Consider the following 25,854-nt stretch of genomic DNA (forward strand, 5'->3'; position numbering starts at 1 on the left):
ACATTTCCATGGACTTTATTTCGGATCTCCCTGTCTCTCAAAAAATGTCCGTCATCTGGGTTGTGTGTGATCGCTTTTCTAAAATGGTTCATCTGGTACCCTTGCCTAAGTTGCCTTCCTCCTCTGAGTTGGTCCCTCTGTTTTTTCAGAATGTTGTTCGTTTGCATGGGATTCCTGAGAACATCGTTTCTGACAGGGGATCCCAGTTTGTGTCTAGATTTTGGCGGACGTTCTGTGCTAAGATGGGCATTGATTTGTCCTTTTCGTCTGCATTCCATCCTCAGACGAATGGCCAGACTGAACGAACTAATCAGACCTTGGAAACTTATTTAAGGTGTTTTGTTTCTGCTGATCAGGATGACTGGGTTACCTTTTTGCCGCTGGCCGAGTTTGCCCTTAATAATCGGGCTAGTTCTGCTACCTTGGTTTCTCCTTTCTTTTGTAATCGAGGTTTCATCCTCGTTTTTCCTCTGGTCAGGTGGAACCTTCTGATTGTCCTGGAGTGGACATGGTGGTGGATAGGTTGCATCGGATTTGGAGTCATGTGGTGGACAATTTGAAGTTGTTCCAGGAGAAGGCTCAGCAGTTTGCTAATCGCCGTCGCCGCGTGGGTCCTCGACTTCTTGTTGGTGACTTGGTGTGGTTGTCTTCTCGTTTTGTTCCTATGAAGGTCTCTTCTCCTAAGTTCAAGCCTCGGTTCATCGGTCCCTATAGGATCTTGGAAATTCTTAACCCTGTGTCGTTTCGTTTGGATCTCCCGGCATCGTTTGCTATTCATAATGTGTTTCATCGGTCGTTGTTGCGGAAGTATGAGGTACCTGTTGTTCCTTCTCTTGAGCCTCCTGCTCCAGTGCTGGTGGAGGGAGAATTGGAGTATGTTGTGGAGAAGATCTTGGATTCTCGTGTTTCCAGACGGAAACTCCAGTATTTGGTCAAGTGGAAGGGTTATGGTCAGGAGGATAATTCTTGGGTGGTTGCCTCGGATGTTCATGCTGATGATTTGGTTCGCGCTTTTCATAGGGCTCATCCTGGTCGCCCTGGTGGTTCTCGTGAGGGTTCGGTGACCCCTCCTCAAGGGGGGGGTACTGTTGTGAGTTCTGTTTTTGGGCTCCCTCTGGTGGTTACTGATGGTACTGGGTGACTTGTCTTTCCTGGGTTTCTGGGTTCCACCTGTTCCATCAGCATATGGGAGTTTCCTATTTAACCTGGCTTTGCTGGCATTTCCTCGCCGGTTATCAATGTATCCAGTGTGTCTTGTTACCTCTGCTCCCTGCTCCTAGAACCTTCTGGTCAAGCTAAGTTTGGATTTTCCTGTTTTGGTGTTTTGCTTTATTTGGTTTTTAGTCCAGCCTGCAGATATGTGATCCTTGCTGCTGGTTGCTCTAGTGGGCTGAAATTGCTCCTCATGTACCATGAGTTGGCACATGAGTTCAAGTAATTTCAGGATGGTTTTTTGAAGGGTTTTTCGCTGACCGCGCAGTTCACTTTTGTATCCTCTGCTATCTAGCTTTAGCGGGCCTCATTTTGCTGAAACTGTTTTCATACTGCATATGTGCTTTCCTCTCATTTCACCGTCATTATATGTGGGGGGCTGCTATTTCTGTGGGGGATTTCTCTGGAGGCAAGAGAGGTCTGTGTTTCTTCTAATAGGGGAAGTTAGATCTTCGGCTGGAGCGAGACGTCTAGGATCATCGTAGGCACGTTCCCCGGCTACTTTTATTTGTGTGTTAGGTTCAGGGTCGCGGTCAGCTCAGGTTCCATCGCCCTAGAGCTTGTTTGTATCTGTGCTTGTCCTTTAGTGATCCCCTGCCATTGGGATCATGACAGATATGGGGTAATGAAGGGTTAATGTCACCTTGCTATTGTAAGGTGACATTAAGCCAGATTAATAATGGAGAGGCGTCAATTATGACACCTATCCATTATTAATCCAATAGTCTGAAATGGTTAAAAAAAAACACAAACACATTATTAAAACGTCTTTTAATTAAATAAAAACACAGGTTGTTAGAATTTTTTATTATTCTGGTAATCCACCTGAAGACCCTCGCTCTGTGACAAAGAAAAAATAATAAACCAACAATATACATACCTTCCGAGGATCTGTCACGTCCCACGATGTAAATCCATCTGAAGGGGTTAATTTTTGTTACAGCCAGGAGCTCTGCTATAATGCAGCTGTGCTCCTGACTGTAAATCCCCAGCGAATGAATGGAAACTAGGTCAATAACCTGTAGTTACCTTCATTCGCGGTGAGGCGCCCTCTGCTGGTTGTCCTCATATGAACTCGAGCCTGGGAACTTTTCTGATTTTTTTCCCACGCTCGAAGGACATCCAGCAGAGGGCGCCTCACTGCGAATGAAGGTAACTACAGGTCATTGTCCTAGTTTCCATTCATTCGCTGGGGTTTTACAGTCAGGAGCACAGCTGCATTATAGCAGAGCTCCTGGCTGTAACAAAAATTAACCCCTTCAGATGGATTTACATCATGGGACGTGACAGATCCTCGGAAGGTATGTATATTTTTGGTTTATTATTTTTTCTTTGTCACAGAGCGAGGATCTTCAGGTGGATTACCAGAATAATAAAATATTCAAACAACCTGTGTTTTTATTTCATTAAAAGACGTTTTAATAATGTGTTTGTGTTTTTTTTTTAACCATTTCAGACTATTGGATTAATAATGGATAGGTGTCATAATTGACGCCTCTCCATTATTAATCTGGCTTAATGTCACCTTACAATAGCAAGGTGACATTAACCCTTCATTACCCCATATCCCACCGCTACACGGGAATGGGAAGAGAGTGGCCAAGTGCCAGAATAGGCGCATCTTTCAGATGTGCCTTTTCTGGGGTGGCTGGGGGCAAATGTTTTTAGCCATGGACCCTCTCCAGGCTATTAATATCTGCCCTCAGTCACTGGCTTTTCTACTCTGGCGGAGAAAATTGCGCGGGAGCCTACACCAATTTTTTCCGCCATTTAACCCTTAAATTTAATAGCTAGAGCGCACAAATTTTGCACATACACACTACTAACATTAGTAGTGTGGAATATGCAAACATAAAGGGAATATGACATGGTTTACTGTATGTAAACCATGTCTCATATGTCAGGTTTAGGAAGGAGATAGCAAAAGCCGGCAATTGAATTACCGGCTTTAAAGCTATCTAGCGCTGTATGAAATATTAATATATATACATATATGTGTCTCACTGACATATATATATATAAATATATATATATATACCTATTCTATGTGTACACATTTATTCTACCTATTCTACTGTAAGCTGTCAGTGTGATTTTACTGTACACCGCACTGAATTACCGGCTTTTCTCTCTAACACCGCTGCGTATTTCTCACAAGTCACACTGCTGGTCCGTGTGTAATCCGTATTTTTCTGGCTTCCATAGACTTTCATTGGCGATTTTTTTGCACAATACGGTGACAAACGCAGCATGCTGCGATTTTCTACGGCCGTAGAAAGCCGTATAATACGGTTCAATAAAATACGGCAGATAGGAGCTGGGGCATAGAGAATAATTGGGCCGTGTGTAATGCGTGTTTTACGGACGTATTTTATGCGCTCATACGTTCATAAAACTCGCTAGTGTGACGCCGGCCTAATAACTATGTTACTATGAACGAGGAGAGGTGAGTATTTAAAAAAATCAATGAGTACTTTGTGGAGGTCCTCATACTATATGGAAGGCTATGTGACTATAGTCCATTATGCTGTTTGGTGGACTATATGGGGGCCATTATACTGTTTGAAAGGCTATGTAGGGGCCATTATACTGTTTGGAAGGCTTTATCGTGAGCGATTGTTTTGTTTGGAAAGCTATGCGGGGACCATTTTACTGTTTGGAGGGCAATGTGGGGGCTATCATACTGTTTGGAAGGCTATATGGAGGCCACTGTACTATTTGACTGACTATGTCGGCCATTATACTGTTTGGAGGGCTATATGGGGGCCATTATACTGTTTGGAGAGCTACATGGAGGCCAGTATACTGTTTGGAGGGCATTATGGGGGCTATTTACTGTTTGGAGGGCTATGTGGGGGCCATTATACTGTTTGGAGGGCTATATGGGGGCCATTTACTGTTTAGAGGGCTTTGTGGGGGCTATTATACTGTTTGGAGAGCTACATGGAGGCCATTATACTTTTTGGAGGGCTATATGGGGCCATTTACTGTTTGTAGGGCTATGTGGGGCCATTATACTGTTTGGAGGGCTATATGGAGGCCATTATACTGTTTGGAGGGCTATATGGGGCCATTTATTGTTTGGAGGGCTATGTGGGGGCCATTATACTGTTTGGAGGGCTATATGGGGCCATTTACTGTTTGGAGGGCTATGTGGAGTCATTATACTATTTGGAAGGCTATATTGGGGTCCATTATACTGTTTGGAGGATTAAAATGGCCCCCAAAGAGAATTGAAATGTATTGAGTGTTGAACAGCTGACATGTGCCTCTAACAGCCGCTGTTGGAATCGCGATCCACCTGCGGCTATTAACTAGTTAAATGCCTCTGTCAAACGCGGTTCCTGCAAGTGCAACGGAAATCCCGCCCAACAGCGCCCATGTCACATGACTGCGGGTCGCTGATGGGTTGGCATGACACCAGAGGTTTCCAGCAGACCTCTATGGTTGTCACTACCAGATTGCTATGAGCGCCGCCCGGTGGTCAGCGCTCATAGCAAGTGAGTAGTTCTGCTACATGCAGGACATCTGATCGTCGCCTGTATGTAGCAGTGCTGATCGGGTTATGGCAGCTTCTAGTCTCCAATGGAGACTAATGAAGCATGCCAAAAGTAAAAAAAAAAAAAAAGTTTTTAAAAAATATAAAAAAAATATAAAAGTTATAATCATTCCCCTTTCGTCCCATTCAAAATAAAACAATAAAAAAATCAAACGTACACACATTTGGTATTTCCGCATTCTGAATCGCCCGATCTATCAATATAAAAAAAAATTAACCCGATAGCTAAACGGCATAATGAGAAAAAATGTCAAAACACCAGAGTTACATTTTTTTGGTTGCCGCAACGTTGCATTAAAATGCAATAACGGGTGATCAAAAGATCGTATCTGCACCAAAATGGCATCATTAAAAACGCCATCTCGATGCGCAAAATTAAGCCCCCACCCAACCCAAGTTCATGAAAAATGGAGACAGATCTCTAACAAACTTTGGAATTTTTTTTCACCACTTACATAAAAAAGAACCTGGACATGTTTGGTGTAATGACCTGGAGAAACATAATGGCAGGTCAGTTTTTGCATTTAGTTACCATGGTAAAAAAAAAAAAAAACAACTGTGGGATTGCACTTTTTTTTTGCAATATGTTAAAAGCAATGGTGTTGTTCAAACGTACAACTCGTCCCGCAAAAAAACAAGCCCACACATGGCCATATTGACTGAAAAATAAAAAAAGATATGGCTCTGGGAAGAAGGGGAGCAAAAAACGAAAACACAAAAATGGAAAAACCTCCAGGGGTTAAGCGGTTAAAAAAGAGTTACTGCACTGGTTCTACTGGACCATTGTAAAGGAAGTTACGCAGTGGGTCACAGTCGGTTATAGAGCCACCTACAAGGTGTAGGGAGGGAGAAGTCATACCCACCCTTACTACCCAAAATGCTGGAGAGAGCTGTGTAGGAACATAAATGAGGGGCGCTAGTATGGCTGTGGCAGTTTTTGTGATGAAGCGCTGTGTCTGACACCATTTTGGGGCCACTATATTTAGTGATGGCACTGTTGCCGCTTATTTGATGATACTGTGATTATCCCTGTTATGGGGACACAATGTCTCAGCAGTACTATAGTAAGACTATATTTCGCCCTGTAAGGCTACTTTCACACTAGCGTTAACTGCAATCCGTCACAATGCGTCGTTTTGCAGAAAAAACGCATCCTGCAAAAGTGCTTGCAGGATGCGTTTTTTCACCATAGACTTGTATTGACGACGCATTGCGACGGATTGCCACACGTCGGATGCGTCGTGCTTTGGTGGACCGTCAGGAGCAAAAAACGCTACATGTAACGTTTTTTCTCCTGACGGACCGCTTTTTCCGACCGCGCATGCGCGGCCGGAACTCCGCCCCCACCTCCCCGCACCTCACAATGGGGCAGCGGATGCGCCGGAGAAATGCATCCGCTGCGTCCGTTGTGCAGTGCATTAAACGCTAGCGTCGGAATCTCTGCCCGACGCATTGCGACGGGGAGATTCCGACGCTAGTGTGAAAGTAGCCTTATTATAGTGATCCTGTGGTAGGGAACCCGCAGTGTTTACTGACCGTGGGAACGTACCCAAAGGGAATCACTCGGTTTTTCACATTGATTTTTTAGAATCAGGAAGTGTCAGATCAAAAGTGAAAACTGCAAGATTTCAGGATTGTTTTTAATTTAGATGAATTTTTTTTTAAAAATGTAAATTCCCAGTGATATATTTCCTTTAACGCTATCATTAACGAGTGAAGTCACAAATGATTTATACATTTTTTGCACTTTTTGATATTATTCTTATTATTCCCTGAATTATTTCTACATTTATTCATTTGCTTGATATCTCGCCTGCCAATTTGGTAAACAGCCTAAACGATGTGCAGTACTTGGGGAAGTAATTGAGAGCAATGAAAAGACACGGCCACGTCTCTCCTCCGCTCCCCTCTGGGCTACAAGGGAAGATTTCTGGTGGAGCCGATTCCGTCTTCCAGTTCAGTAGCGTTTTGTGAAGTCAAGAGTGCAGGCCTAACAGGCGGGAAGACGGAGAGCCGGGGAAGAATTTACCATCTGTCACAACACAAACACAAGCCAGCGTTTTATTTTCTCCAAACAGTTTATCAGTTTGTTGATGTGGAAATAAATTGTGATCATTATACTAAATCAGTCACTTGTAGATGTTAAACATTTGCCAGCACGTGTGCGTCAACAAAGCGGCCCCCCGAACGGGCAAATCTACAAATCTACGTGCTGCGTTCACACATGCTTAGTCAATTTAATTGGGGTGTAAATGCGGCGCAGCCATCGCTGCTAATTGGGGTTAATAGAGTGATTTAAAGAAAAGGAAATTAAACCACCGCTTCTTATCTTATCGCTTTCTCTACCCAATACGGTGCTAAGTTGTATAAAATCTAGATGACGCCAAATCGCCTCTCTGTTCCCCTCCATGTCATAATCAGAAGGCCACGACTTGTCTGCCCACTTCACTTACCTTATAGAGCCGATATCAAGAGGAGAAACTGGGGATCAGAAGAGCGCAATTGGGTTTTATCCAATGGTACGCATGAAAAGGATATAGAAACCTTGATCACCTGATGTGCCTTTTGTGACTTAGCTGAATAATAATTATAACGATGAGCGATATTTTTACAAAAAATAGGATTAGGGTGAGAATAAATGGGACACATGTGTAACACCCCAGGTAACCGGTTGTTACAGTGATGTTGCCTTCACTTCGGGGAGGATCCTCTTTACCAGGTAAGGCACCCGCACACAACACATTCCAAATCCAGGCCAGGAGGGGGAGCTCAGGACCCGGATTCAGGGGAGCATCCCTTAGCTATATGTGTCCTTACCTGGAGGAGGAGTCAGGCAGTTGATCCAGCGAGACCAAGCAGGACAGTCTGATAGAGACACTGAAGGAGAAGTCTGGATCTGAGAGCAGACAAAGAGGCTGAGCAGCCACGAGGGAGCTGCAGCCTCTGGAAGGAGTGAGAGAACCCGAGGGGTTGTATATGGTGGAGCTACAGAGGGAAGGAGCAAAGAAGAGAGAAAGTGCTCAGAGGGGAACTGCGATCGGACACCCTCAGAGCCAGAGCGCAGCAGCCGGGTACCAGGAGCCCGAGGCTTTTGTGGGACTCTAAGACACAGAGCAGAACCGGAGGGCCAAGAACTGTATGTAATTGGCCCACACCACACCTGAGACGCAGCAGCACCTGAAGAGCCCGGGGCATGATAGAGTTCCTGTAAAACGGCTCAAGCTGCTCGTCATGTAGGTACCTCTCCCAGGACAGGGGAAAAGAACGAGGACCTTGTTAGAAAGCTTCAGGCAGCAGGGACCTCATATAACAGCGCAAGAAGGAATGGCTCGCGGACCTCAACTGGGAAGGAGATTCTCCCATTGCCTCCGAGCCAGCCGGACCACAGGACACCTGTACCTGGTACTCTGGACTGTGGACTACTAGTAAACCAGGTAAAGACTTTACAACTCTGTGTCCTCCACTTATTCGTCGGAATACACCATCTTTGCCACACACCTTGGGAGCCCTGGGGACCCCGCTTCACCTGTGGGAAGGGTTTCCATCTTGCTGCAACAACATCACCCCATAGGACCCCTTTAAGCAGCGTTGGTCCCTATTGACCGAGAACCACAGGTGGGGTCACAAGCAATAGACTTTATTCACAATTCCCCTTAAAAGACCTTTCCCCTTTTAATTGGGCGCCCAGGGCCACGGACTGGGTCGCAGCCACCATGACATCCCCTTTAAGACCACATCCGATACCGAGTACCCCACGGCCCTGGCGGGCGACTCACATGCAACCATAATTGTGAGTGCTGTAATGTAACAAGAAAAATAAAAACATTTGTCAGTAATAGGAGATTTGTAATATATCTTTTAGAATGTCGGTGTGAACTTCAGTATACAGGAAAGATCACTCTCACGTGAGAGAACAAATAAATTAGAGCAGATGTAGTGTCATTTTCGGGATGACACAGAGTCATTCTGATGACAGTAGTTTCTGGAATCGCTGGTGTTCCAGTGTCTTATTGAACCAAGGTTTTAGTAGAGGATATATGTAGGAATCGGTGACATGACATTGGAGATGGCTAGCGATGATATTACTAAACAAGCCGTCCCACCGGATTTAACAGCCTCATTCAGTAGACTGGGAGGTGGGGGGGCCCTGGATCCATTGGAGGAGGTGACCACATGTCTTCCAGTCAGCTGGAGCTCCTTCTTCTTTTATCTTGATTACTGGCCTATAGAGGTAGAAGAACTTGACATTGGGATCTGTAATGTTATCCCATCCTCCTTGGTGATTGCCCACCATTTCTCCTCCGGTGGAGCTCAGTGGTGTTTCCTCGTGTATGTAGAAGGGTCTAGCAGATGACGAGCAGCGACATATACACAGATGTTTCCGTGTCGGAGAAAATCATCACAGCGGCTGCCATAATTAAATCTTTCCAGTTGCACAAGCACGTTATTGTATGTCGTTAGTCTCTGTAATAGCACTCTACCTTTTATCACCTCCTTACACGGCCGCACATCTGTCAGCGAGGAGCTACTTTTCCAGCTCGCTTATTTGCTCGCTGCATTTTGTAGGAACGCCCGAGGCAGTCATGTTAACATGTATGGATGACGCTGGCAAGCCAACCACGGAAATACTCCCATGTGCAAGCAGGATATTGGTGTGACCATGTCAGGAATGCAAGTAGAGATCTTACACAATGCGGGCGATTGATAGCGTTTTTGCTGTAAATTCTATCATTCATGGTGTAGCAGTAGGTGAGAAAACCATGACTTATCAGAAGTTACTTATCTTTACCCACCAAATTTTAGAATGCCAAATTTGTGACAATAAGGTGATTGGCTGCCTTTGGGGACATATATATATATATATATATATATATATATATATATATATATATATACATACTAGTATTATTTTTCTCTACCTAAATGAATATATCTTGGGCTAAAAAAAATTTTGTGCTCATCCTTCAATAAAAATTTCGCACCGTTTGCCTTTTACGAGCTCTTTAATTCCCTGCAGCAAGCAATAGGCGAAGAGACTTTACAGTATGAGACAAACAGGACAAAATTTGTAAAGAAGCTCAATTGCAAAAATGTTCATTTTTCTTTTTTTTTTTTTTAATCGACCCAAAAACTGGACGACTCTTTTAAGCTTCTCTCTCTGGAACATTCCCCAAAAATGACCACTTTTGGATTGTGTTTGTTACCATCAATCATAAATACCACGGACCGGTAGAACATAGGTTATCTGGTGTCCGTGGCATCTGTCAGGGGTGGGGTTTATTAGGAAGCAAATGATCAGTCAGTACTTGAAGCAAGAAAAATGGGCTCCCGTAAGGATCTGTGATAAGGGTGGGATTGTGATGGTGAGACAACTGGGTCAGGAAATTGCCCTGCTGATTGTTGTCTCCAGACACAGCGCCATACATTTTGTAGTGGTTGTGTATGGTATTACAACTTATTCCCATTGATGTGAATAGGACTTAGGTGTTTGCTGCAAATGTTTGCTGCTGTGCTTCATTCAGGAAACAGTACTTTATTCGACTTATCAGTTGTGGTGCCAGAAGTCAACTATCTGAAATTAATAACCAGTCATGAGGAGACTCTATCTTTATTACTCACCCCTTTAATACTGAGCACTCAATGGTGCAGTGATCTCGCATGAGAGGGCGGGTAAAGCAGGAAGTCAGTGTAGTCCAGCTTCAGCCAATAGCTGCAGAGCAGGAAGTGATGTAGAAGAGGGGGCGTGGCTTTGGCTACTTCTGCTGCACAGAAAAATGCTGCAGTAGTTGTTATTATCTATTGTGGAAGGTCCTGCATTATACAGAGCAGCGCGGAAACCCACATTTGGGGAATTTCAGTTTAAATTCTAGAATGGCTCCCAAATCCTAAGAGAAAAGGAGAATCCTACCTTTATTTTCTAAAACATTGTAAATAAGTCCCTTAACAGCCTCTAGTAGTGGTCTGGTCCATTACATTGTGCCTGCATCGGCCCGTAGGTCCCTGCAGCTCCAATATTTACCAGGACACTGAGACGGTGACGTGTCAATCACGGCGCATTGCTTCATTCAGTAAGTAGTAAATTGCTACTTCTATTCTTTAAATGTGAAGAGAAAAAAATGATAAGTTGTTAGCCGGAGTATTACCACAGCAGCGCGTGTTACTTCATATAAGCAGCAGAATCCAACGTAAGGCAAACTGTGTTTAATATATGCAGCTTGAACTGGAACAAAATAAGAAAGCTTTGACAGTAACTACCGATATAATCTAGTCCATGTAACACATGTCTCTCTGTGAAGGAAACAGCAGCAGAATGATGCAATCAGTGAGAGTCCTCTGACCTTTTTGTACAAACTTTAACAATCACAGCATAGCTGACAAATGAACACTCATAGACATTCAATGCAGACTACAACAGGAATGGAGTTGTTGCATTTAAACTTATTCCAACACCCCCACTCAACAACTGCTTATCCTGTTAGTCCCATTGCAGTTCTGAATTCTTCAAACTTGGCTCTTGACAATGGCTTTGTCAAAACATCTGCTAACATCTTGTCAGATTCACAGTAAACAAACTTTAGAACTTCACGCTCTACTAAGTCACGCAAGTGATGATGTTTAACATCAATGTGCTTTGTTCTTGCACTTATCCTTTCACTGCTGGCGAGCTTGATACATCCTTGGTTGTCCTCATAGATAACAGTTGGTTCAGCTAGTGGTTTGCCGAATTCTTCCAAAAGTTGCTTCAACCAAATTAACTCTTGACTTGCATGAGCAGCTGATGTATATTCTGCTTCTGTAGAAGACAATGCAACTGACACTTGTTTTCTACTGGACCATGAGATTGAAGTGTGTCCTAACTTGAACAAGTAACCACTTGTTGATCTTCGATCACTTGAGTCTCCAGCCCAATCTGCATCTACATATCCTCTGAGAATTAGATCTCCTGATGCAGAAATCTTTAGACTTAACTCTTGGGTTGCCTTAAGATACTGAAGAAGTCTCTTAATTGCATTCCAATCTCTTTGGCGTGGCTTGCTTACACGTCGGCAGAGAATTCCCACTGTGGCTGAGATATCTGGACGGGTTGTGGTTGCTATGTATAGAAGTGCCCCCACTGCTTGTCTGTAACTGTCATTTGTGGGTAGCAGATCTTCTTCTCCTTCCAATTTTAGGTAAGATGGATCCATTGGAGTTGATATGCCTTTGGCTTCTGACATTCCAAACTGGTTTAGAACTGTGGAGATTTTAGAATTTTGATTAAGAAGAAAACTTCCATCTTCCTCTCTCTGGATTTGGATTCCCAAATAGTATGTCACATCTCCAAGGTCCTTGGTCTCGAAATGCTTGTTCAGAATTTGACCTAGTTTTGAAATTTCTCTCTCTTCTTGATGCGCTATTATTACATCATCCACATATAGAATAACATACATCCAATCTTGTGATACACCTTTTGTATACAAACATGGATCCGCTTGAGACCTTTTAAATCCTTCGTCGATTAACACTTTGTTCATCTTAGTGTTCCATGCTCTTGCTGATTGCTTAAGGCCGTAGAGAGATTTTTGCATTCTGCAAACAAGGTTCTCTTTACCCCTTTTAACATAGCCTTCTGGTTGAGTCATGTACAGCTCTTCTTCAATGTCTCCATGTAGAAAGGCTGTTTTGATGTCAAAATGTCTTACTTTCATCTGCTGAACAGCAGCTATGGATAATAAAGTTCTGAATGTAGTTTGCTTGGCAACTGGAGCAAAAGTAGCATCATAATCTTCACCATATTTTTGTGAATATCCTTTTGCGACCAATCTTGCTTTAAAACGGTGAACATTACCTTCGGAGTCATATTTGTTCTTAAAGACCCACTTACATCCAATTGCTTTCTTGCCTTGAGGTAGCTCTGTGAGCTCCCATGTTTTGAGCTTATGAAGGGATTCCATTTCTTCATCAGCAGCTTTTATCCATTTTTGCTTCTTATGAATAGGCAGTTTTTGCATTTCCTGCCATGACTGTGGCTCTTCTTCTGGAATTGATCTGACCATATAAGAAAGGCGTTTAGCTGGAATTCCTTTATTTGATCTTTCTGATCTTCTGATCTCCTGAGGTTGGCTTGGTTCTTCTGTTTCTTTTTCAGTACTTTCAGAGCATATCCAGACTTCAGTATTTTCTTTGAGATTCTCTTCAATGTCTGGAATCACTGACTGAAATTCTTGTTCCTTAGGTTGAATTATTTGCGTAACCTCATGAAATTTGAGCGATACTGAGTTTTCATCAATCACTACATCTCTGCTGATTGTTACTGTGTTGGTCTGTGGGTGCAGGATTCTGTATCCTTTCTGAGTTTCACTGTACCCCACAAGAACTCCTTCCTTTGCATGAGATTCCCACTTAGAACGTTTTTCTTTGGGAACATGCACAAAAGTTTTGCTTCCGAATATCCTGAGATGCTTCAGGTTGGGCTTCTCACAGTTCCATAGCTCATATGGAGTTTTACTTGTAGCTTTACTTGGCAGTCGATTTTGAAGATAGGTAGCAGTCATGATGGCTTCTCCCCAATATGTTGTAGGTAGGTTTCCATCAAATAGCATACTTCTTCCACTTTCACAAAGAGTTCGGTTCTTTCTCTCTGCTGTGCCATTCTGCTCTGGGTTGTATGGAACGGTTGTCTGGAACACGATTCCATTCTTTTTCAGGATGGTTTGCACTTTACCACTTGTATATTCAGTTCCATTATCTGCTCGCAGTACCTTTGGTATTCTTCCAAATTTGTTAAGAACTGCAGCAAGATATTCTTCAAGTTTCTGTGGAACTTCATCTTTACTTTGAAGTAGGTAAGTAACAGTATATCTGGAATAATCATCAATGAATGTGAGAAAATATCTCTTCTTGCTGGGAGTAAGAACACTCATTGGACCACACACATCTGTATGTATCAAATCCAGTATCTGTGCAGATTTAGTAGTGCTTACTTTAGGAAACGATTTTCTGGACATTTTCCCTTTTAGGCAACTTGTGCACTTCATTGTTTGATTACACTGGTTGATTGCAATACCATTTGCAAGTTGAGCTAGTTTCTTTACTGCTTCTGGATCTCTGTGGCCTAGGCGTCTGTGCCACACATGAATACAGTCCTTATGAAAATCTTGTCTAGCACTGTAAACAGTTTCATTGCATTTCAGCTGATAAAGTTCATCTTTGATTTTTCCTTCGGCAAGGGTATGACCCTTCTTTGAAATGATGCATCTGTCATCCTTAAATGTAACTATATTTCCCTGTTGTGCAAGCTTCTTTACAGATAAAAGGTTACTTTCAAGTTTGGGAACATACAGCACGTCTTTAACTGGGATTTTTCTGACTTGTGCTGAGGATTGAACTTGACAATGGAGATAACCATCTCCTATTCCTTCTGATGTCATATAGTGACCATTAGCTAAAATTACCTTTTCAGACTTGCTTTCATCTAGATTAATGAAGAAATCTTTATCACGTGTCATGTGAGCAGTCGCTCCAGAGTCAATACACCAAACATGGTTTGCATATGGGCTTGTGCTGACCCCAAATGCAGTCGCAATACATGCATCTTCCTTCTTTACAGCTGTTTTAACCTTTTGATGACTGTCCTGCTTTTTAAACTGATTCATTCTTGCTTTCCACACTCTGCAGTCTGCTTTAAGGTGACCAGGCTTTTTACAGACAAAACATTCACGAGTTTCCTTTAAATGACTCTGAGCTTTAGAAAAGTACTGTGTCTTTAATGCTGCTTCTGCTTTGCATATATTATTGCTAATAGTCTCTGACTTTCTCTTGTATTCATCTGCAAGTTTCCCTTTCACATATTCTAGTGTGAGTTCATCATCTGGTCTGGCATCTAATGCAGTCACAAGCGTGTCATAACTTTCTGGAAGACCACTTAATAGTAATGCAGCAACATGAAAATCTTTAATTTCTTCACCAATACCCCTTAGGCGCTCCACAATCTCTAGGGTGTTTCTGATATAGTCCTGCATATGCTGGCCATCACTTAATTTAGACTGATACAGCTTTCTTATAAGATATAGCTTATTGCTGAGATTTGACCTTTCATGCACTTTCTGTAATTCTTCCCACATTTTCTTTGCAGTATCACATTTGCATACATGTACAATCTGGTTATCATCTATGCTGAGGGAAATAGTGCTTTGTGCTTTCTGATCAGTCTCTAGCCAATCACCCGGTACTGGGTCAGGCACAGGCTGTTCAATACATTTCCATGTACCCTCTCTTATAAGTAACATCTTTACCTTGAATTTCCAGGAGCTGTAATTGTGATTTGTGAGACTTGGCACTGTGTACTTCACTGCATTCCTTTCTGTAGACATTCTTGTCTCTTGTACCTTTTTTTTTTTTTTTTTGTTTGTTACTGGCCCTTTAAGCTGCGCTGTCCGGTGCTCTGTACACTGCGGTACCTTTGCGTTCCGGTGTCCTTGTATTCCGGGGGTTCCTCTGTGCTGTCTGCGCTTGGCTCGCTGCTTATTCCGGTGACTGGGCTTTTTACCATTTACTTTCCGGTGGCTGGGCCCATAACCTGTTAGCCGGAGTATTACCACAGCAGCGCGTGTTACTTCATATAAGCAGCAGAATCCAACGTAAGGCAAACTGTGTTTAATATATGCAGCTTGAACTGGAACAAAATAAGAAAGCTTTGACAGTAACTACCGATATAATCTAGTCCATGTAACACATGTCTCTCTGTGAAGGAAACAGCAGCAGAATGATGCAATCAGTGAGAGTCCTCTGACCTTTTTGTACAAACTTTAACAATCACAGCATAGCTGACAAATGAACACTCATAGACATTCAATGCAGACTACAACAGGAATGGAGTTGTTGCATTTAAACTTATTCCAACATAAGTGTTAGGTAATGATCTCTAATTAATGCCGACAGGTGGGAAAAAGCCGCAGAGGTGAATGTGTTTCGGAAATGTAAAAGGCCCCTTGTGTCGCTATTGTGCAGTTTTCCGTCCTCCATTCAGCTTTGCACAGCCGGGGCCACATCCCCATCATCATGTTCTGTGGAGCGCAGGGGACGGAGGATGGTGTCACAGCCTCGCCGGCTTGTGGGATTTGTAAATTTCAAGTAAGCAGTTTGCAGGTAAAGTGCACAAAAACACCAGTCACGTCTTGTGTTAGAATGGATATAAATGATGTAGGAGCCAAATGTAGGCCCCAAGAAGTGTCCGGGTCATTGAGGAAGACCTTGAGGACACTATGAAATAAGGGGCCGGGCCCTAGATGGTTCAAGTCCATTAAAATTTGCTTAGTGGATGGTGCAAGCTTTTGTTTTTTGCTATTTCCACATAAAGGCATCAGTTTAAAGAAAATCTGTCCTGGTGCATAATGGTCCAATTACATCCCAATATGGAGAACATTATTCATATGGGCACTGGGTATAAATAGTTATGTGGGCACTGTATGGCTCTAGTTATATGAGCACTGTGTGGCCTTAGTTATATGGGCACTGTGTGTAAATAGTTATATGGGCACTGTGTGTAAATAGTTATATGGGCACTGTGTGTAAATAGTTATATGGGCACTGTGTGTAAATAGTTATATGGGCACTGTGTGGCTCTAGTTATATGAGCACTGTGCAGCCTTAGTTATATGGGCACTGTGTGTAAATAGTTATATGGGCACTGTGTGCAAATAGTTATGTGGGCACTGTGTGTAAATAGTTATATGGGCACTGTGTGTAAATAGTTATGTGGGCACTGTGTGCAAATAGTTATATGGGCTCTGTGTGTAAATAGTTATATGGGCACTGTGCGCAAATAGTTATGTGGGCACTGTGTGTAAATAGTTATGTGGGCACTGTGTGCAAATAGTTATATGGGCTCTGTGTAAATAGTTATATGGGCACTGTGCGCAAATAGTTATGTGGGCACTGTGTGCAAATAGTTATATGGGCACTGTGTGCAAATAGTTATGTGGGCACTGTGCGCAAATAGTTATATGGGCACTGTGTGTAAATAGTTATATGGGCACTGTGTATTATTATTATTATTGTTATTATTTATTATTATAGAACCATTTTTTTCATGGCGCTTTACATGTGAGGAGGGGTATACATAGTAAAAACACGTACAATAATCTTAAACAATACAAGTCATAACTGGTACAGGAGGAGAGAGGACCCTGCCCGCGAGGACTCACAATCTACAAGGGTTGGGTGAGGATACAGTAGGTGAGAGTAGAGCTGGTCGTGCAGCGGTTTGGTCGATCGGTGGTTACTGCAGGTTGTAGGCTTGTCGGAAGAGGTGGGTCTTCAGGTTCTTTTTGAAGGTTTCGATGGTAGGTGAGAGTCTGATATGTTGTGGTAGAGAGTTCCAGAGTATGGGGGATGCGCGAGAGAAATCTTGTATGCGATTGTGGGAAAAGGAGATAAGAGGGGAGTAGAGAAGGAGATCTTGGGAGGATCGGAGGTTGCGTGCAGGAAAGTACCGGGAGACGAGGTCACAGATGTATGGAGGAGACAGGTTGTGGATGGCTTTGTACGTCATGATTAGGGTTTTCTCCTGGAGTCTCTGGGCAATGGGGAGCCAGTGAAGGGATTGACAGAGGGGAGAGTCCGGGGAATAGCGAGGGGACAGGTGGATTAGTCGGGCAGCAGAGTTTAGAATAGATTGGAGGGGTGCGAGAGTGTTTGAAGGGAGGCCAGAGAGCAGGAGGTTGCAGTAGTCAAGGCGGGAGATGATGAGGGCATGGACTAGGGTTTTTGCAGATACTTGGATTTGGAATGTACGGATCCGTGAAATATTTTTGAGTTGAAGTCGACAGGAAGTGGTAAGAGCTTGGATATGTGGTTTGAAGGAGAGATCAGTGTCAAAGATTACCCCAAGGCAGCCAGCTTGTGGGACTGGGGAGAGTGGGCAGCCGTTTACTGTAATGGATAGGTTCATTGGGCGGTCACGTGAGATGGGGGAAAGATGATAAATTCTGTTTTGTCCATGTTAAGATTTAAAAATCTAGCGGAGAAGAAGGATGAAATAGCGGACAGACATTGAGGGATTCTGGTTAGTAGGGAGGTGATATCTGGTCCAGAAATGTAGATCTGTGTGTCGTCAACATAGAGATGATACTGAAAGCCGTGAGATTCTATGAGCTGTCCCAGGCCGAAGGTGTAAATGGAGAAGAGCAGTGGCCCTAGGACTGAACCTTGCGAGACTCCGACAGATAGGGGGCGAGGTGAGGAGGTGGTGTGTGAGTGTGAGACGCTGAATGTCCGGTCTGTAAGGTATGACGAGATCCAGGATAGGGCCAAGTCTGTGATGCCAAGGGATGAGAGGGTCTGCAGCAGCAGGGAATGGTCCACTGTGTCAAAGGCAGAGGACAGGTCCAGGAGGACGAGGACAGAGTAGTGTCGTTTGCTCTTGGCGGTTAATAGGTCATTGGTGACCTTAGTTAGGGCAGTTTCAGTGGAGTGGAGTGACTGGAAGCCCGATTGTAAGCGGTCGAAGAGGGAGCAGGAAGACAGATGGGAGGACAGTTCAAGATGGACTTATTGTTCCAGTAGTTTTGAGGCATAGGGGAGAAGTGAGATAGGGCGATAGCTAGATACAGAGGATGGGTCAAGAGAGGGCTTTTTGTGGATAGGTGTGATTGAGGCATGTTTAAAGCTTGAGGGGAAAACACCAGTTATTAGTCATAGTTTGAAGAGATGGTTAGGGTTGGGATGGAGACTGTGGCGAGGTTTGGGATGAAGTGGGATGGGATCGGGTCAAGTGCACAGGTGGTGAGATGCGATATTGAGAGTAGAGTGGAGAGTCGATCTTCTGTAATGGTGGAGTAGTTGGTTTTGGAGGTGGAGGGCTGGGCAGTTGGGAGGAAAGGCTCTGGGGGTTGTCAACCAAAACTGTCTCTGATGTTATCAATCTGCTGCTTGAAAAATGAGGCAAAGTCTTCAGCTGAGATGAGTGGGGAGAGTGGAGATGCTGGGGGACGGAGCAGAGAATTGAAGGTGTTGAATAACTGTTTAGGGTTGTGAGACGGGAGGATATGAGAGATGAGAAGTAGGTTTGTTTAGCTGTGGCGAGTGTGGCCTTGAAAGTAGTTAGGGACTGTTTGATTGCGATGAAGTGCTCGTTGGAGTGGGATCTTTTCCATCTCCGCTCGGCAGCTCTGGAAGCTCGCCTCAGTTCTTTGGTCAGGCTGGTGTGCCAGGGCTGACTGTTGATTTTGTGAGCTTTGGTATGTGTGAGAGGGGCAAGAGATTCCAAAGCTACAGCTATTGTGGTGTTATATAGAGTGGCAGCGACATCCGCATTGGGCACGGAACTTATGTCTGTGAGAGGGAGAAGGGATTCAGAGAGTGAGTGTAGATCGAGGTGTTTAAGATTTCTGCGAGGGTGTGCGAGTTTGTGGGGTGGGGATTGTGTACAAGGAGTGGAGAGGGATGAGAATGTGAGTAGATTGTGGTCAGAAAGAGGAAGAGGTGAGTTAGAGAGGTTAGATAGGGAGCAGAGGCAGGTGAAGAGGAGGTCCAGTGTGTGGCCATCTTTGTGGGTGGCTGCAGAAGACCATTGATTGAGGCCGAAGGAGGAAGTGAAAGATAGAAGCTTAGTGGCAGCTGAGAGGGAAGTGTCAATGGGAATGTTGAAGTCCCCAAGATGATAGCGGGGATAAAGAATTATATGGGCACTGTGTATAAATAGTTATATGGGCACTGTGTGGCATCAGTTATATGGGTACTGTGTGGCACTAGTTCTGTGGACACTGTGGCATTAGTTATATGGGCACTGTGTACAAATAGTTATATGGGCACTGTATGGCATTAGTTATATGGGCACTGTGTATAAAGTTATATGGACACTGTGTAATTAGTTATATGGGCACTGTGTGGCACTAGTTATATGGGCATTGTATGGGAGAGCCTATGCAACACTGTTTATATACACATTCAATATATACATGTGTAAGTTTATATAAACTTCTCTTTTACTTGGTCCATTTCTGTAGGAGCGACATTGATAAATGAGCACCTTGGAGATATAGATACAATATAGTACATTCTAGATAGTGGATTCAGACTGATGCTTCTGTCATTTTGGATAATTGCTATGGGGGGAGCACTGTCTTTTTGTACCTTCCAGTCCTTCAACCAATGAGATCGTGGCCTTAATTAGCAGCACAATGGGACAATAGCCGATGGCGTTTTCAAAGGTGATGGTTGCCAGGCAACAAAGAGCGACCCTAGAGCACAGCCTCGCACTGCGCCGTTCACCTCTTCAAGCTTTCAGCAGATTGGAGGTTTCTTCTTATTATAAAGGTAACCTGCCTTCAATAGACGTCTAGGCGGCCAGACGAAAAATACACATCCAAGGCTCTGCTTAAAACATCCATCCGGACGTTCCACTTTAGGAACAAACGGAAAAAGTGATCCGTGGCATCAGTCACCGGAATAAGTGATCCGTGGCATTAGTCATAAGCACAGTATGGTGCGATCAGATTGCACTGCCATGTGTTCTCTGAATGGTTCTGTAAGCACTGTATTGCTGTTACGTGGACACTACTGTGATTTTATTTAGGCATGGTTTACACTATTAATTGCATAGTACATGGCGGTATTATGCCATAGAGATATATGATTTGCCAAGAGTGCTTTGACTTGATCCTAAAATCTGCAGTTCATGTTGTATTTTACCATCACACAATCATCTTGTGTATAGTACTGTCAGAGCAGTATTGTATCTGTACGCGGTAATAATAATTTCCCATTGTCTGGGGGTGGCGGCACGCAGTCGTGTGTGCAGCGGATCGTGTCCTAAAGCAGGCAGGAGTAAAATTGGAATGATTTTGCATGGTGCATGCCCCCTCTTGACCTGTAATTACTGACGAGCCGCTGTGCCCTGCAGGTTTCCCAGCCACTGAAGGGATTCTCTGAGTGTGCACAGGATGGCATAAAATAAGCAGGTCACCCCCTCCCCCACCGCCGCTGCCGCCGCCCTGGAGGAGACGAGCCGCTCCTGATCCGAGATAATGAGCTAAAAAGGCCGACAATCGCTCCATTCAGCCAATCAAAATTCATCATTTAACGCTGCTGTCAGAGTCATTTCTGGGGCTTTCATCCGGAAAACTTGTGGTAGCCCAGTGACATTATTACTGGGCCAGTGGCTAGTTAAATCCATAATTGACATCATCTTAATTTTAGTTGAATCTGCCCTTGGGAAAAATATTGCTGCGGCCCCCGTTATTATGGGAATCATTACCCAACGTTCCCAGGACCCTGAATGCCAAATGTTATCTGAATGATGTAATTTGATGCTATGTCTCCCCCCTAATATACAGCTATATCTGACAATATGGTGGTACCTACAACAACAAGTAGATGGAATGTGGGCCATTTCTGACGCGTATGATGAGTAGGATTGAGTGTGGGGCTTAAAAAGTTCTCTGATTTGTGGTTCATGTATTGATGAGAAAGTCTTCCCCCTCCCCACCTTGCTAATTTTCGTATTTTGCTAACTCACAATCTGGAATTTCACATTCATGTAAAGAACATGCCTACAACTGTGAACACTTGTTTTTTTTTTTAAGCAGACAACAAATAGGACACAATAACTGTACAACTTCAGAGTGCATAACTATTCACCCCCCTAAAGTCAGTACTTTGCAGAGCCTCATTTTTCAGCAGTTACAGTTGCAAGTTGCTTTGGATAAGTCTCTATGAGATTTCCACTGGGATTTTTGCTCATTCCTCAAGGTAAAATTGCTCCAGCTCCTTCAAGTTAGATGGTTTCCTCTGTTGAACGGCAATCTTCAAGTATGACCACAGATTTTCAATTGGATCAAGGTCTGGGCTTTGACGAGGCCACTCCACAATATTTACACATTGCCCCTTAAACCACTCTAGTGTTGCTTTAGCAGCATGCTTCGGGTCATTGTCTTGTTGGAAGGTGAAATTCTGTCCCAGTCTGAAATCACTGACAGACTGAAACAGGTTTTGCTCATGAATATCCCTATATTTTGCACCATCCATCTTACCCTTGACTCAGACCATTTTCCCTGTCCCTGCTGCCGAAAAACACCCCCACAGCATGGTGCTGCCACCACTATGTTGCACTGTGGGGATGGTGTTCTTGGGGTGATGGGATGTGTTGCTTTGGCGCCGAACACAGGGTTTACCTTGGTGGCCAAAAAAGATGAATTTTGATCCCATCTGACCACAGCACCTTCCTCCATACATTTGGGGAGTCTCCCACATGTCTTTTGGCAAACTCAAAACAAGCCTTTTTTGTGCGCAAGTAAAGGATTTTTTCTGCCCACTCTTCCATAAAGAACACTTCTATGGAGTGTATGGCTTATTGTGGTCATATGGACAGATACTCCAGTCTCTGCTTGGGGACTCTGCAGCTCCTCCATGGTTACCTTTGGTCTCTGTGCTGCCTCTCTGATTAATGCCCTCCTAACCCAGGCCGAGAGTTTTGGTGGGCTCGCTCTCTTGGCAGGTTTGTTGTGGTACCAAGTTCTTTCCCCTTGATAATAATGGATGTGATGGTGCTTCGGGGGATCATCAGAGATTGGGATTTTTTTTATAACCCAACCCTGACTTGTTCTTCTCAACAACTTGGTCCCTGACTAGTTTGCAGATCTTCTTGGTCTTCATGGTGTTTGGTTAGTGCTGCCTCTTGTTAATGGTGTTGTAGCCTCTGTGGCCTTTCAGAAAAGGCAAAGTTTATATACTGACAAATGTGACACTTAGATGGCACAAAGGGGGACGTCCTGTCACTAAGCATGGGACTTATGAAGGGAATTGCTTGCACCACAAATTTTTAAGGACTTCGTAGCAATAGATGTGAATACATATGCACATGTCAATTTTTATTTTATCCCAGAAATTAAATTTTTGCTTTTTTCTCCCTTCACCAACTTAGTCTATTTACTGCTGATACATCACACGCAAATCGGATTACAAAAATATTTAAACACAGGTTGTAATGTTAAAAGAATAGGTAAAAAGCCAAAGGGGTGAATACTTTAGCAAGCCACTGTATATGACCTTGTTGCGTCTTCACTGTGTAATACGACAAAAGCACAAGAAACAAGAGCCATCAAAATATCTGCACACCACATAATTAAAAACATCTAAAATCACACACATGTGTGATTTTAGATGTTTTTAATTATGTTCCCAATAAAGCTTATATTATTTTTATCATAACTTTGGTGGTGTGCAGATATTTTGATGGCTCTTGTTTCTTGTGCTTTTGTCAGTTTGCATTATTAGCCATCAGTCTTGCACCCCCTCTATATATCTGCATATTGTAGTGGTGCGTCAGCTATCCCATATAGTTCACTGTGTAATACTATTATAGCAGTGTTAGTAGTACTATGTAATGTATGGCAAAGTCATATGCTAACTGTATAGTACTATTATGTGGGCACTGTACGGCACTATTACATGGTCACTATACCACATTGCTATTTGTTCTGTGGTACTATTATTTAAGCACTTTATGGCAGTATTATTTATTCACTACATGGCATTGTTATGTGTGTGTGCTCACTTCTTGGTATGTCACTATTATTTATATATATATATATATATATATATATATATATATATATATATACTGGATGGCAGGATTAGGTGCTACATGACATTGATATGAACTTATAGTATGTTACTATTATGTAATCACTGATTGACAGTATGAAGTGTTCACTATATGTCATTATTATTAGTGATAACATGCTCAGATGAGATGTTATCCGCCATGCTTGGGTGCTCACAGAGTGACTTTGGGGTGCTCAGATAATACGTTCCAGTTCCCGCAGGCTGCAGGTCTCGCGGCTGTTCGACAGCTTCAGCACATGGAGGGATTGTTTGTTAGGCGAGCAGCCACGAGACATCCAGCCGCGGGGACTCGAACATAGTATTCGAGCACGCCAAGGTCAGCACCCAAGCATGGCGGATAACACCTTATAGTCAGGATGGTGATCTAGATATGAATGAATAGTGCGGTACTATTAGACACTGGCACGATTACATGCTCATTATACGGTACAATTATCTGTTTATTGTACGGTGCTATTATGTAGACGCTCAGGCGGTATTACTTGTTTACTACATGAGATTGCTATGTGTTTGTTTGACACTCAGTGGCAGTATTTTGTGTTCCCCATATGGCACTGTTATGTGTTCACTATATGGTAGAGAGTGATAAAACCGAAAATGAAGTCGTTCATTTGGAGCCGTGTCCTCCATTTTTATATACCTTGTATTTCCTGATTGCATTGTGTTCAAATTTTCTATTTTTCTTGATGAACTAATCTCTTGTGTTATTTCACCTTCGTTTTAGGATCTAGATTTCTCATTACATCATCGGGAGCATTATATATAACAGATGTACAGAATGAAGATGGACTAAACAATTACCGATGCACCACGCGGCACAAATACACCGGAGAAACGCGCCAGAGTAACAGCGCCAGGCTGACTGTATTAGGTAATGTGATTGCTTTACTAATTTTATGGCGGAAGAGATGACGGTATTACTAATATTCTCAGGAAGGCCACTAGCGTAGCAAATATCCAGGAGTACAGATCACTGCCCTCCAGTGGTAGAAAAAGGTAGTCAAGTTTTTCTATCCAAAGAAAACGAGCACTGCAGCCTTAGGCCTCATTCAAACATCCGTGTTTATTCACGTGCCCAAAAAAAAAGTGATCACGGTTTTGGATTTCAAGTTTATCAGTGTTTTGTCCATATGTTTCATCTGAGTTTTTCTCCTAACCTTTCCAATGTTAATCACAGACAGGACACAGGCTGCACGCTGATGGCATCTGTATGCTGTCTGACTTTCATGGACCCATAGGCTTGTTTTAGTTCTTTTCATTTGGGATTGCAATGAAAGATGCAAATGTCTCTATGATTTTTTTCATGGAAACATGGTCCACAAAAAAATGGACATCTGAACAAGCCCCATGGACCATAATTGGTACATGTCCTATTTGTGAAAATCACAAATAGAACATGTAAATGCAACACGGACGTCTGATTGAGGCTTTATAGGGCATATAAAAATGGTAAAAATAAGAATGGTAATAGAAGGTACCCTTTAACTTTATTCCTGATCCACCAGTGTAGCTAAAGCAGCTGATTAGGCCAGTACACCAGGAGACGTGGAGGGGGCCATAGGAGGGCAACAACCCAGCAGCAGGACTGGTACCTCAGCCTTTGTGCAAGGAGGAACAGGAGGAGCACTGCCCGAGCCCTGCAAAATGACCTCCAGCAGGCTACAAATGTGCCTGTGTCTGCACAGACGGTTAGAAACCGACTCCATGAGGATGGTCTGAGTGCCCGACGTCGACAGTTGGGGTTGTGCTCACAGCCACACACTGTGCAGGACGCTTGAAATTTGCCACAGAACACCAGGATAGGCAAATTCGTCACTGGCGCCCTGTGCTCTTCACAGGTGAAAGCAGGTTCACACTGAGCACATGTGACAGACGTGACAGAGTCTGGAGACACCGTGGAGAGCGATCTGCTGCCTGCAACATCCTTCAACATGACCGGTTTGGCAGTGGGTCAGTAATGGTGTGGGGTGGCATTTCTTTGGAGGGCCGCACAGCCCACCATGTGCTTGCCAGAGGTAGCCTGACTGCCATTAGGTACCAGGATGAGATTCTCAGACCCATTGTGAGACCATATGCTGATGCGGTTGGCCCTGAGTTCCTCCTAATGCAGGACAATGCCAGACCTCATGTGGCTGGAGTGTGTCAGCAGTTCCTGCAAGATGAAGGCATTGAAGCTATGGACTGGCCCGCCCGTTCCACAGACCTGAATCCAATTGAACACATCTGGGACATCATGTCTCGCTCCATCCACCAACGTCACGTTGAGACCATCCGCCGCCTCATCAGGAGCATGCCCAGGCGTAGGGAGGTCATATAGGCACGTGGAGGCCACACAAACTACTGAGCATCATTTCCTTGTCTTGAGGCGTTTCCACTGAAGTTGGATCAGCCTGTAATTTCATTTTCCACTTTGATTTTGAGCATCATTCCAACTCCTGACCTCCATGGGATATTAGTTGTGATTTACGTTGATCATT

The 25,854-nt window shown here is 43.6% G+C and overlaps 1 protein-coding gene across 2 annotated transcripts in view; it reads left to right on the plus strand.

Moving 5' to 3' along the window:
* Nucleotides 1-25,854, plus strand: part of DSCAM (DS cell adhesion molecule) — a 570,150-nt gene that overhangs the window by 241,594 nt on the left and 302,702 nt on the right. For both annotated transcript variants that reach the window (XM_069760714.1, XM_069760715.1), the window contains exon 4: nucleotides 24,102-24,248. In XM_069760714.1, coding sequence (XP_069616815.1) covers nucleotides 24,102-24,248 — 147 coding nt within the window. The remainder of the gene's footprint in view (nucleotides 1-24,101; nucleotides 24,249-25,854) is intronic.

This window comes from Ranitomeya imitator, chromosome 3 (genome assembly GCF_032444005.1).
Source record: "Ranitomeya imitator isolate aRanImi1 chromosome 3, aRanImi1.pri, whole genome shotgun sequence".
NCBI lineage: Eukaryota > Metazoa > Chordata > Amphibia > Anura > Dendrobatidae > Ranitomeya > Ranitomeya imitator.